This window comes from Oncorhynchus mykiss, chromosome 5 (genome assembly GCF_013265735.2).
Source record: "Oncorhynchus mykiss isolate Arlee chromosome 5, USDA_OmykA_1.1, whole genome shotgun sequence".
Lineage (NCBI taxonomy): Eukaryota > Metazoa > Chordata > Actinopteri > Salmoniformes > Salmonidae > Oncorhynchus > Oncorhynchus mykiss.
In genome coordinates this window covers 69885235-69899786 of record NC_048569.1, presented here as the reverse complement: position 1 = coordinate 69899786, position 14552 = coordinate 69885235, and the positions used below count along the sequence as shown (strand labels likewise).

The window sequence follows — 14552 nt, the reverse complement described above, 5'->3', positions numbered from 1 at the left end:
GGGGGGTGTCAGAGTTTTGGGGGAGAGAACTCACAGGACAGACTACTTATCCCACCACTGCACCAAGGTGCACTTAAAATCTCTTTAATAGCCAAGTTGGAGCGCAGTAACTTCCTTCAAATATTTAGTGTTGTATGATTAATCTTTACCGTTTTAGTAAAAGGAAAGAAATATCAGGAAAAAGGGTAATCAAAGATTTTTTAAAATTAAGAATGACGCAGTTAGAACAGGAAATAAATGTCTAAAAGTTAAAAACAGGCATGTGAAAACTGCAGCCATTGTCAAAATAAAATAGCTTGCACTGGAGGAACAGCAATTTCACCATTAGACATAAACTCCCAATGTGTATCCCATTTACCATCGTGCTTTGGAGAGCACTGCAAATGGATCTTCAGAGGGAAACAAGGTACTTGGTGCAATTAGACAGCCCATGTCAAAATGGTAAATTACATGTTTCCTCTGCCATAGCCCTGTTAACCTCCTGACTTGAAATATTCCCCTTTAGCCTCTTGACTTGGTTAGACAAGCCTTGTTCAAGGCCTGGACTTGGAAGTATAAGGGTGGGGATGGATGGATGAACTTACAGACAGGGTGGCACTGCTGCCCACACGGCTCATGTTCTCAGAGCTAGGGCCAGGGCTGTTGTCATCTGGGGTGCTGTTGGCCATGAAGGCTCTCTGGATCACCCGTTTGGGTGTTTTGGTGAAGGAAAAGGCTCTCGTTACCTGGGGTGTAAACACAGTCACACACTCAAAACCTGACTCAAAATAGCTCTTTCTAACATGCAGCTGTGAACATGTCTAATATCCAGCAAAGGCCTGTGTGGAATACAGTAGTGAGACGGGCTAATTCGGAGCCCATTTTACCTTCTTTGAAGTCTTTTTGATGACTCTAGAGGCTTTACTCAGTGTGCTGTCCATATCCTTTGTGCTCACTTGGACAGAGTCAGGCTCAGTGCACTGAATTAGATCTTGCTGTTTAAAATAGAAACAAATATAAATATTCAGCCCATTCTGCAACGCTGTCAAAATGCAAAGTGAGAAGCAGTTGTCCATTTTTGCAAGCAGCTAGAGCTCATTGGTATTCAGGGTGCGGGGAGAGCCAGTGAATCAATTAAGATAGCAAGTACAGGTGGTAGTAGAGGTTTACATCGCCACCTAGTGGACACCTCACTCAAAGCTGGAATAGCCCGGGCACACCGCCGAAGCTTATTACACCTGTTTTTAATTATGATGGTAAACATACTGTAGTAGCCAATTACTAGCTAGCTTCCTCAATCAATCCCTAATACTACATCAGTGAAAAGACCTGTGGAGGAGAGAAACCAACCCATCTATGTCTGAAGTGTTAAAGTTCAAATACAATTCCACTTCTAATTACATTAATCCATCTTCCAGTTTAACCACAGAGGACAATCTAATAGAATTAAAATGACCAAAAAGGACTCTTGTGCAATATAATTTTAAAGAGTGATAAAAGTGGCCTAAATAATTAAATAATAGCATTTGTGTCCTCTTCAACCTCCAGAGACCAGTCACTGTTCTACATGAGGACACCAGACCAGTGAGGGAGGCCTTGGTCCCTCCGGCCAGTCTGTCTGTGTTAGTGAGAGGACGAGCAGACAGGCAGCATGTGTTGCTGCTTGTGTTCTTAGGAGCCCTCCCACCCAGCCCCGTCTGGCCTATAGCGACTCAGTGGACCACTGTCTCTCGCATCTCTCACCGCGTCAGCCTTGCAGATGGTATTGGCCACCTGGCGACAGAGCATCTTCAGCCAGGTTGACTTCATTGTGTCCTCAGTGGTCAGCTGGAAGCTGAAGAGAAGATTCTCCTGCTCCGTGGGCGGGCGCACCACCAGGGCAAAGGCATTATGGCAATCTGAGAGAGGGGGGTAGGGAGAAAGATTTGAGCTTTCTGGTTGGGTCGACTCGATGTATAAAATAGTCTAGCTGCCCAAACATTTCTTCCATTTCTCTTTAAGACACGTAGAGGGGCATCTCTGTATAACCACCAACGGTTATGGAATAACAGTCATAACCGGGTTATTTTGTGTGTAACGAAAAGGTGACTTAAGACGAGACGGCCGGGCATTCGTACGGTCACGTCCATTTCTGCGGTAACGTGGACTCTTAACGTGATGAAACTTTGTTGGTCCTTGCTGAAACAAGCAGTGTTGTAGCAAACTAGTCTTCAGATGACTAGGCAACACCCCCCCCCCCCCCCATGAATCGAATTGGAACCTCTAGCCCTTGCAATTTGACTGGTAAACTCATTGGTACACTCACAAAGGCTGCCTGGCATTGTGATGCAATAATTTCCATGGTACTGTAGAATGTTCATACAAATTATGTTAGCAATGTGACTCACGCAATTTAATGTGTTTTTTGTAATGTCCGTTGAGTTGACTCAAATCACAGCACATATTGATAGGTACACCTCCTATGCTTTTCTTACACTCGCAATGGCTGCCAGTCCACCCATTACGACATCATTGACTTGAACGGGGACGCCAATTCTATTGATTAATTTCTATGGCAGCACATTCAGAGAGGAGAAAATGTGCTTCTTGAAAAAAAAGTGCATTTAGCTACTCAAACAGTTATAACCGTGACCAGTCTTTTGGCTGACCAATATTAACAAAAACTCCATGACTGTCATAGTCCTAATCAACATACACTGCTTATAGCTAATACAGTGCATACTGACAGTGAAATTAAACCTAGCAGCTCTATTACAAGGCCAAACATGAACTGCTAGTGGGAGAGAGGAGAGATGTTTACTTGATTATGTCTGGGCTGTCATATCAGACAACTACTGTTGACTCCCAACATTAGGCTATCCAGTATGCTTATGAATGACATTTCACATGACCAAAAGTATACAGGGGGAGACAAGGACAGAATTAGCAATAAACATGCTCAGAGAACACCGTATTCACCCGAAAGAATCACACAAACCAGCACGGTCCTGCTTAATAATAACGTTCACCCACAAGAGTCTAAGCCATGTATAAGCAGGGGGGGGGGGGGGGGGGGGGTTCTACTAAGCTATAGCTATAGTGCCTTGCGAAAGTATTCGGCCCCCTTGAACTTTGCGACCTTTTGCCACATTTCAGGCTTCAAACATAAAGATATAAAACTGTATTTTTTTGTGAAGAATCAACAACAAGTGGGACACAATCATGAAGTGGAATGACATTTATTGGATATTTCAAACTTTTTTAACAAATCAAAAACTGAAAAATTGGCCATGCAAAATGATTCAGCCCCTTTACTTTCAGTGCAGCAAACTCTCTCCAGAAGTTCAGTGAGGATCTCTGAATGATCCAATGTTGACCTAAATGACTAATGATGATAAATACAATCCACCTGTGTGTAATCAAGTCTCCGTATAAATGCACCTGCACTGTGATAGTCTCAGAGGTCCGTTAAAAGCGCAGAGAGCATTATGAAGAACAAGGAACACACCAGGCAGGTCCGAGATACTGTTGTGAAGAAGTTTAAAGCCGGATTTGGATACAAAAATATTTCCCAAGCTTTAAACATCCCAAGGAGCACTGTGCAAGCGATAATATTGAAATGGAAGGAGTATCAGACCACTGCAAATCTACCAAGACCTGGCCGTCCCTCTAAACGTTCAGCTCATACAAGGAGAAGACTGATCAGAGATGCAGCCAAGAGGCCCATGATCACTCTGGATGAACTGCAGAGATCTACAGCTGAGGTGGGAGACTCTGTCCATAGGACAACAATCAGTCGTATATTGCACAAATCTGGCCTTTATGGAAGAGTGGCAAGAAGAAAGCCATTTCTTAAAGATATCCATAAAAAGTGTCGTTTAAAGTTTGCCACAAGCCACCTGGGAGACACACCAAACATGTGGAAGAAGGTGCTCTGGTCAGATGAAACCAAAATTGAACTTTTTGGCAACAATGCAAAACGTTATGTTTGGTGTAAAAGCAACACAGCTCATCACCCTGACACCACCATCCCCACTGTCAAACATGGTGGTGGCAGCATCATGGTTTGGGCCTGCTTTTCTTCAGCAGGGACAGGGAAGATGGTTAAAATTGATGGGAAGATGGATGGAGCCAAATACAGGACCATTCTGGAAGAAAACCTGATGGAGTCTGCAAAAGACCTGAGACTGGGACGGAGATTTGTCTTCCAACAAGACAATGATCCAAAACATAAAGCAAAATCTACAATGGAATGGTTCAAAAATAAACATATCCAGGTGTTAGAATGGCCAAGTCAAAGTCCAGACCTGAATCCAATCGAGAATCTGTGGAAAGAACTGAAAACTGCTGTTCACAAATGCTCTCCATCCAACCTCACTGAGCTCGAGCTGTTTTGCAAGGAGGAATGGGAAAAAATGTCAGTCTCTCAATGTGCAAAACTGATAGAGACATACCCCAAGCGACTTACAGCTGTAATCGCAGCAAAAGGTGGCGCTACAAAGTATTGACTTAAGGGGGCTGAATAATTTTGCACGCCCAATTTTTCAGTTTTTGATTTGTTAAAAAAGTTTGAAATATCCAATAAATGTCGTTCCACTTCATGATTGTGTCCCACTTGTTGATTCTTCACAAAAAAATACAGTTTTATATCTTTATGTTTGAAGCCTGAAATGTGGCAAAAGGTCGCAAAGTTCAAGGGGGCCGAATACTTTCGCAAGGCACTGTATATAGAAAAGTTTGTAGCGGTATTTATTAGAGAGGGGTAAAGAAAGCTTTTGTTCGGGCGCCAGGCAGGTATTAACCATGCCGAAAGGAAAAGAGTAGAATAGAGAGAACCACTACCAGACCCACACACATCAGCAGAAGAGACTGCCTAGAGTGTAGCCTGTTTACCAGATAGCCAGTGGAGAGAAAAGAGAATACACACCATATAAAACCCACATCACAGCACAGGGGTAACCCAAACAAGAATACCTCATACAATAATACTAATACTAATAATGGCAGAGCAATTCAACAGCAACTTCATACAAGAACGAACCCAGTCATCAACATAGGATTTGCAATAATCTGTATTATTTTCTAGTAGATGAGTGCAGAGGGTATGAATGTGGGGGGTGTTCATCGACACAACAAAGGCCTTAAAAATGTCCAGTCTTCTCGGCCACATGTCATTAGTACATCTCAATACAGTTCACATAACAATACACAATTGGCAAGCAACCTCCCTTTTAACTAAAATGTCCAAATACTTCAGGCAGGGCAATAATAGTCCAGCTCTAATGCACTTCAATGGGAAGTGCATTGGAAAAATAGAGAGTCTGTTTCAGGGTAAAGCACTGGAACGATAGAGGGAAGAGAAAAAGAGAAAGAGAACAAGAGAGGTCTTAGCTGTGGTCTTCAGGCGTGCAGGTGTACTGTCTGACTGTCCGATGGTTTGTATGTTAAAGCTTCGCAACAATGTTGCTACTAATCCATGCGATCCATAACGGGCGTGGTCCCAAACAAAAACAACCACGACCTAGAGCGATTACGCCGATGATTGAGTTAAATACTCTATAAACTACACACGCTGAAAACAAACAAAACTTCTGCAGCACAGCACACACAATCAAACTGTCGCGCCACCAAAGAGCCCCTCCCCAAAGAGCTGAACGAGCTCTCTTTATATTCTTCTTCCTTACTGCTCATGCGCTCTTAAAGTGGCAGTGCACGGTGAAGGCTCTGTGCAGATTTCGCCACAAGTTCACACTAAGGATCACAGCTACTTCATTTAGAATTGAGAGACAGATATCCATACATATTCAAAAGTGTAGATATTGTTAATGTTGTAAATGACTATTGTAGCTGGAAACGGCAGATTTTTTATGGAATATCTACATGGCCAAAAACAAATAACTTTCTTCTGAAACTCGTCAGTCTATTCTCGTTCTGAGAAATGAAGGCTATTCCATGTGAGAAATTGCCATGAAACTGAAGATCTCGTACACAGCTGTGTACTACTCCCTTCACAGAACAGCGCAAACTGGTTCTAACCAGAATAGAAAGAGGAGTGGGAAGCCCTGGTGCACAACTGAGCAAGAGGACAAGTACATTAGACTGTCTAGTTTGAGAAACAGATGCCTCACAAGTCCTCAACTGGCAGCTTCATTAAATAGTACCTGCAAAACACCAGTCTCAACGTCAACAGTGAAGAGGCGACTCGGGGATGCTGGCCTTCCTAGGCAGAGTTGCAAAAGAAAAAGCCATCGCTCAGACCGGCAAATAAAAATATTAAGATGGGCAAAAGAACAGACACTGGACAGAGGAACTCTGCCTAGAAGACCAGCATCGTGGAGTCGCCTCTTCACTGTTGACGTTGAGACTGGTGTTTTGCAGGTACTATTTAATGAAGCTGCCCGTTGAGGACTTGAGGCATCTGTTAGAAATTGTGAGAGATGTATATGTATATGTATATCTTTTTTTGGGGGTGGGGGGCTTAGTGCTACAGTATAAGCCCATACAAACACATTGAATAACATATTCACTACATGGAACAGCAGATCCAAAAAAACATCTATAGCTTAAACTGACTTTTTAGGTTTTGTATTATTATTATGCTAATTAGACCTCTGCGGGGGCGCGGACATCGTATCAAGGGGGTTAAGCACTGTGTGTTACGTAGTTCCGTAGAGAACATGCCAGGAGCTGGGGCTCACTCACCCTCTGTATCCTGCAGGTCCAAGACCCTCCTGATCTGGGACAGAGGCATGAGGGTGATGTGTTTGAGTTGGGCTGCAGGCCGCGTCTGGCCCAGAGGACTCCTGAAGGTGCTGATCACCTTATGTCTCTTCCTGGCAATCTGCAAATACAGACAAAAATTCTGAATCAAAAAGTGGCTTAGGTGGTGGGTGTGGCAATGGGTGCAGTCGGCCAGTCTGAATTTGAGAAACTTTTAGAGTCCCCCGTCTTGGCGATGTTGAGATTTTTTAAATGTTAAGGCAATTTCTTGCAATTCTACACATTTCTCCATGAAGTCAAGACACATTTAAAGCTAATTGCACGCTGTTCGTTAAAATGTTTCCATGATTTGTTTTTTACTCAAACATAAAAATCAACTACTGAATTCATTGTTTTTAGAATTTAAAATGTCCCTGTCTAGCTTATATTTTGGTGATTTTTATAATATAATCTTTGACAAATAACAAAAACGTATCTTTACTACATACTTCCTATCTGAAGTATGTGTCCCCTCAGGGGGAGGGGTGATAGAGGTTATGCTGTGACAAATCAATAGGGCCTCTTATACAAGGCAAAAGGTCCCAGTCATTAGCATGCGTTTCAATGGCCGGTGTGGGGGCCGGGGCGGAGGTTTGCATCTGTCCCATGAAGGCAGGGTGATATCTATCGGGCAGAGAGGAGTGGAGATCTGAATACAGAGGAGTTAATCAATGAATAATTCAAGAGTGCAGCCCCTGCTCTCCCCATCCTCATTACCAGGCCGCTCTGACTCTCCTGAATCAGGACGCCTCACCCATTCTGGGTTTGATTGCTCACCCCCATACTAATGTAACACTTCACTAATTAGGAGAGCGATAAGAAACTGTCAGCAACGATATATCGCACATCGATAAATAATTCACTTTTTTCCCCTCCAACAATCTCCATTTAAGCATTTCAAATTCCAAAGATTTCATAATGAGGCGGAGGGTGAGAGGACGACAAGGGGAGTAGCTGGTATGGCAAGATGGTGAAAATGAGCAATGGTGTTAACTTGGAGAGCGTTTGAGGTGTATTGTAAAGTTGTACAATTTAAAGCCATGTCACAATAAGGTGGCATGTGAGCAAGACCAAAGTTCAAATGGTAGGTTTTTTCCCCTTTCAAATATGTTCAGTATTTTATTGAGCCCGTATGGCATGCCAGATGGGAGGGTTTGCACTTTTGTTATTATTTAATTGATGTGGGCGTTACCTCGAGACAGTCGTTGAAGAGAAAGAGTGTGACATTTTCACCTCGGTCACAGGGTTTGTCTCCCAGGGCGATGGTTTCCACCCTGTGGACCAGGCTGCGGTGGGACGAGAGCAGGTTGGCCTAAAGAGAGAAAAGAAAGGATGAATATCACACTCAACTAGAGGTTGACCGATTAATCGGAATGGCAGATTAATTAGGGCCGATTTCAAGTTAACAATCGGAAATCTGTATTTTTGGGCGCCGATTTTGAAAATGTTAGACCTTTATTTAACTAGGCAAGTCAGTTAAGAACACATTCTTATTTTCAATGACGGCCTAGGAACGGGTGGGTTAACTGCCTTGTTCAGGGGCAGAACAACAGATTTTCACCTTGTCGGCTCGGGGGATACAATCTTGCAACCTTACAGTTAACTAGTCCAACGCTATAACCACCTGCCTCTCTTTGCACTCCACAAGGAGACTGCCTGTTACGCGAATGCAGTAGAAGCCAAGGTAAGTTGCTAGCTAGCATTAAACTTAATCAATCATAATCACTAGTTATAACTACACATGGTTGATGATATTACTAGTTTATCTAGCGTGTCCTGCGTTGCATATAATCGATGCAACGCTGGGGGATGATTTAACAAAAGCGCATTTCAGAAAAAAAGCACAATCGTTGGACGACTCTACCTAACCATAAACACCAATGCCTTTCTTAAAATCAATACACAGAAGTATATATTTTTAAACCTGCATATTTAGCTAAAAGAAATCCAGGTTAGCAGGCAATATTAACCAGGTGAAATTGTGTCACTTCTCTTGCGTTCATTGCACGCAGAGTCAGGGTATATGCAACAGTTTGGACCACCTGGCTCATTGCGAACTAATTTGCCATACGACATAACATTGAAGGTTGTGCAATGTAACAGGAATATTTAGACTGATGGATGCCACCCGTTAGATAAAATACCGAACGGATCCATATTTCACTGAAATAATAAACGTTTTGTTTTCGAAATGATAGTTTCCGGATTCAACCATATTAATGACCAAAGGCTCCTATTTCTGTGTGTTATGTTATAATTAAGTCTATGATTTGATAGAGCAGTCTGACTAAGCGATGATAGGCAGCAGCAGGCTCGTAAGCATTCATTCAAAGAGCACTTTTGTGCATTTTGCCAGCAGCTCTTCACAAGCACAGCGCTGTTTATGACTTCAAGCCTATCAGCCTAATGGCTGGTGTAACCGATGTGAAATGGCTAGCTAGTTAGCGGGGTGCGCGCTAATAGCGCTTCAAACGTCACTCGCTCTGAAACTTGGGAGTAGTTATTCCCCTTGCTCTGCATGGGTAATGCTGCTTTGAGGGTGGCTGTTGTCGTTGTGTTCCTGGTTCGAGCCAGGAACACAACGAGGAGAGGGACGGAAGCTATACTGTTACACTGGCAATACTAAAGTGCCTATAAGAACATCCAATAGTCAAAGCTATAGGAAATACAAATGGTAGAGACAAATAGTCCTATAAATACTATATTAACTATAACCTAAAACCTCTTACCTTGGAATATTGAAGTCTCATGTTAAAAGGAACCACCAACTTTCATATGTTCTCATGTTCTGAGCAAGGAACTCAAACGTTAGCTTTTTTACAGGGCACATATTGCACTTTTACTTCTCCAACACTTTGTTTTTGCATTTAAACCAAATTGAACAGGTTTCATTATTTATTTGAGGCTAAATGGATTTTTATTGATTTATTATATTGTTAAAATAAGTGTTCATTCAGTATTGTTGTAATTGTCATTATTACAAATAAATTTACAAAATATTTTTTAAAATCGGCCAATTAAAATCGGTATCGACTCTTTTTGGTCCTCCAATAATCGGTATCGGCGTTGAAAAATCATAATCGGTCGACCTCTACACTCAACCAAAGACATCCAACAGCCATTTGTGAATAAATAAATAAACATCACCAGAGATACCTTCATGATTCAATCACAGGCCTCATTTAAAGCTTGAATCCTTAGTGGTGAAACTGCCACATTCGTTTGCGATATTACAACAAAGTTACTGCAGTCAACAAAAACGTATTTTCCCATTGCACGGGCAATAGAGCACAATATGAGGCTAACCTTGGGAACATCTACATTTGAACAATTCTAATAATTTAATATATAGCCTACACCATCACAGTAAATCAATTATTTCTTTAGACAGGGCAAAAAAAAAAAAAAGTTAAATCAAAATGTATTTTATATTTGAGATTCTTCAAAATAGCCACCCTTTGTCTTGACAACTTTGCAAACTCTTAGCATTCTCTCCACCAGCTTCAGCTGGAATGCTTTTCCAACAGTCTTGAAGGAGTTCCCACATACGCTGAGCACTTGGCTGCTTTTCCTTTACTCTGTGGTCCGACTCATCCCAAACCATCTAAATTGGGTTGAGGTCAGTGGATTGTGAAGGTCAGGTCATCTGATGCAGCACTCAATCACTCTCCTTTGTAAAATAGCCCATACACAGCCTGGAGGTGTGTTAGGTCATTGTCCTGTTGAAAAACAAATGATAGTCCCACTAAGCTCAAACCAGATGGGATGGAATATCGCTGCAGAATGCTGTGGTAGCCATGCTGGTTAAGTGTGCCATGAATTCTAAATAAGTCGAAGACAGTGTCACCAGCAAAGCACCCCCAAATCATCACCACACCTCCTCCATGCTTCACAGTGGGAACTACACATAAAGAGATCATCCGTTCACACACATCTCACAAAGATTGGAACCAAAAATCTCAAATATAGACTCATCAGACCGAAGGACAAATTTCCACCGGTCTAATATCCATTGCTCGTGTTTCTTGGCCCAAGCAAGTCTCTTCTTCTTATTGGTGTCCTTTAGTGGTTTCGTTTGACCATTAATTCGACCATGAAGGCCTGATTCACACAGTCTCCTTTGAACTGTTGATGTTGAGATATGTCTGTTACTTGAAATCTGAAGCATTTATGTGGGCTGCAATTTGGCTGGTAACTAATGAACTTATGCTCTGCAGCAGAGGCAACTCTGGGTCTTCCATTCCTGTGGCGGTGTTCGTGAGAGCCCGTTTCTTCACTGAGCTTGATGGTTTTTGCGACTACACTTGCAGAAATGTTTAAAGTTCTTGACATTTTCCGTCTTGACTGACCTTCAGGTCTTAAAGTAATGGAGTGTCATTTCTTCGCTTATTTGAGCTGTTCTTGTCATAATATGGACTTGTTCTTTTATCAAATAAAAGACCAAGTCCTTATACCCCCTAACTTGTCACATCACAAATAATTTTCTCAAACGCATTAAGAAGGAAAGAAATCCCACAAATGAACTTTAGGCAGCACACCTGTTAATTGAAATAAATTCCAGAGGACTACCTCATGAAGCTGGTTGAGAATGCCAAGAGTATGCAAAGCTGTTAAGGCAAAGTGTTGCTATTTGAAATATATTTTGATTTGTTTAACACCTTCTTGGTTACTACATGATTCCATTTGTTATGTCATAGTTTTGATGTCTTCACTATTATTCTACAATGTAGAAAATAGTCAAAATAAAGAAAAACCCTTGAATGAGTTGGTGTTCTAAAACTTTTGACCGGTAGTGTTTTCATAGTGTTTGCAAATATTTTAAAAGCTTCCAGTTAATTTCGCTGTTAGTCAGCACCTCCACAATAAATAATTTTCTCTGGGTGTGCACCAGCTCATGCTTTAGACAGGTCTAAAGAAACATGATATGAAGAAAATGTAGCCTATTTCAGAAGACAGAATAGCATACTCTGAGTCGTCTTTATGTTAGGCCCTGATCTGGCTATGACAAATGGCTGTGGACTACACTAGTTCATTTAGCAGGCAAGATTTGCTTTTAATTACTGTGGCATTATTTTAAAGTAAGAACACAATTGAACATAGCTGAATAAAATAAAATTTTCCCCAAGCGATTCCCAAGGAAGTGCTCACATGCGGATATTCCGTGTTGAGCGGTTAACAAAGAAGTAGGTCCTCCTATATGTTTAATTTAGTGTTATTCATGCAACTTTAATTGTGGTACAAATGTTAGGCTATAGGTTTTGATTTCTAATACATTCCAAGGATGCATGACGCAAGTAATGATTTTTTAAAAATGGCATGAAAGGCAAGCACTCTGCTCCGTTTCTTGCACAGGCTGCACACACTTAATCAGTCTCTCATTCACAATTTGACAATGCTATCGCCAATCGCAATTCGATTGCGCAAAGACTGGGTTTATAAGAACATGTTTGATAATGCTCTGTAGGCTACATACAGTGGGGAGAACAAGTATTTGATACCCTGCCGATTTTGCAGGTTTTCCTACTTACAAAGCATGTAGAGGTCTAATTTATCTTAGGTACACTTCAACTGTGAGAGACGGAATCTAAAACAAAAATCCAGAAAATCACATTGTATGATTTAAGTAATTAATTTGCAAAATCGGCAGTGTATCAAATACTTGTTCTCCCCACTGTATATATGAGCTATCCAACTGTGTTCCAGGGGTCTTGGGCCTTTAGGCTACGTTTTTGGAGTTATTTGGCGACATTAGTTGTGATGCAAACCTTATCAAAACACATTGGCCTATGGGCAAGGCTACATGACGCACGCTACTATGATGGGAAAAGTCGCAAAAATGCGCTGTTTCTAGCCTTAGACTGCACACGCTGGGCATCATTCACAAGTGATAATATTCTCACCCCATCAGACTATTCTCAATTTAATCTAGTCTTTCACAGTATTTAGTATATATACACACACACACATACATACATTCATGTATTTATATACACACACAGTGCCTTGCGAAAGTATTCGGCCCCCTTGAACTTTGCGACCTTTTGCCACATTTCAGGCTTCAAACATAAAGATATAAAACTGTATCATCACTCTGGATGAACTGCAGAGATCTACAGCTGAGGTGGGAGACTCTGTCCATAGGACAACAATCAGTCGTATATTGCACAAATCTGGCCTTTATGGAAGAGTGGCAAGAAGAAAGCCATTTCTTAAAGATATCCATAAAAAGTGTTGTTTAAAGTTTGCCACAAGCCACCTGGGAGACACACCAAACATGTGGAAGAAGGTGCTCTGGTCAGGCGAAACCAAAATTTAACTTTTTGGCAACAATGCAAAACGTTATGTTTGGCGTAAAAGCAACACAGCTGAACACACCGTCCCCACTGTCAAACATGGTGGTGGCAGCATCATGGTTTGGGCCTGCTTTTCTTCAGCAGGGACAGGGAAGATGGTTAAAATTGATGGGAAGATGGATGGAGCCAAATATAGGACCATTCTGGAAGAAAACCTGATGGAGATTTATCTTCCAACAAGACAATGATCCAAAACATAAAGCAAAATCTACAATGGCATGGTTAAAAAAAATAAACATATCCAGGTGTTAGAATGGCCAAGTCAAAGTCCAGACCTGAATCCAATCTAGAATCTGTGGAAAGAACTGAAAACTGCTGTTCACAAATGCTCTCCATCCAACCTCACTGAGCTCGAGCTATTTTGCAAGGAGGAATGGGAAAAAATGTCAGTCTCTCAATGTGCAAAACTGATAGAGACATACCCCTAGCGACTTACAGCTGTAATCGCAGCAAAAGGTGGCGCTACAAAGTATTAACTTAAGGGGGCTGAATAATTTTGCACGCCCAATTTTTCAGTTTTTGATTTGTTAAAAAAGTTTGAAATATCCAATAAATGTCGCTCTACTTCATGATTGTGTCCCACTTGTTGTTGATTCTTCACAAAAAAATACAGTTTTATATCTTTATGTTTGAAGCCTGAAATGTGGCAAAAGGTCGCAAAGTTCAAGGGGGCCGAATACTTTCGCAAGGCACTGTATATATATATATTTATTTTTAGGGTAATTGACCATTTTCATGCACCTGTCGGAACAGGGGCTGGGTAAAAAAAAGACATCTATATACACTTGAATAGCGAATGGAGGACGCTTTTCATGCCAGCCAGGTAGGCTACTCCGATTGTAATGCAAAGCAAAGAGCTTAATATTAGGAAACTTGAGAAACAAATATATAGTAGGCCTTGCCTATGGAAAGCTGATGGAATCCTCTTGTTAATAGAGGCCATCAAAACTCAGTTCTCACTCAATTGCATAGCCTGTAAAAATGTAGCACAAACTGGGCTTATAGGAACACGGATTTCATTCCATGCATAAACCAGCTATGAGGAGCTGGCTCTCACAGCCCAACAAACGATCCTATTCCTCTCAAACGCTGAATGTCAGGGCTCTCATGAAGTGTTTGGTTTGATTTTCGATTTGCATTGATGTCAGAATGATTAGAGAGACCTGAGTACCGGCCATTAGTGACTTACAGTTAGCAAGTTTGGTAGACTACTAATAACCATCAGTGCTCAGTTTTGGAGAAACCTAGTTACCGTGACCCAACGGTAATGTGGAATTTGACAGCGGTCATGACTTAATATGTGGCATTAATATAGTCACCCTAACAGCCCTAGCTCTGCTTAACCAAATCCAGATAAGAGCTATCCTCACAGCCCAGAGGTGTACCAATTGACTCCCTCTAGTACCAACTCAAGTGCACTATGATCACCTCAAAACCGGACACCAGAACACAGAAGAATGGCTTGGTTCACATTATACACAC

General features: G+C 41.5%; 1 protein-coding gene across 4 annotated transcripts in view; it reads right to left on the bottom strand.

Annotated features, from left to right (window-relative positions):
• Positions 1-14552, bottom strand: part of ect2 (epithelial cell transforming 2) — a 35847-nt gene that overhangs the window by 7777 nt on the left and 13518 nt on the right. For all 4 annotated transcript variants that reach the window (XM_036978255.1, XM_036978253.1, XM_036978254.1 and 1 more), the window contains 5 exons: positions 7910-8029; positions 6661-6799; positions 1723-1877; positions 867-974; positions 585-725 (listed from right to left, as the gene is read on the bottom strand). In XM_036978255.1, coding sequence (XP_036834150.1) covers positions 585-725; positions 867-974; positions 1723-1877; positions 6661-6799; positions 7910-8029 — 663 coding nt within the window. The remainder of the gene's footprint in view (positions 1-584; positions 726-866; positions 975-1722; positions 1878-6660; positions 6800-7909; positions 8030-14552) is intronic.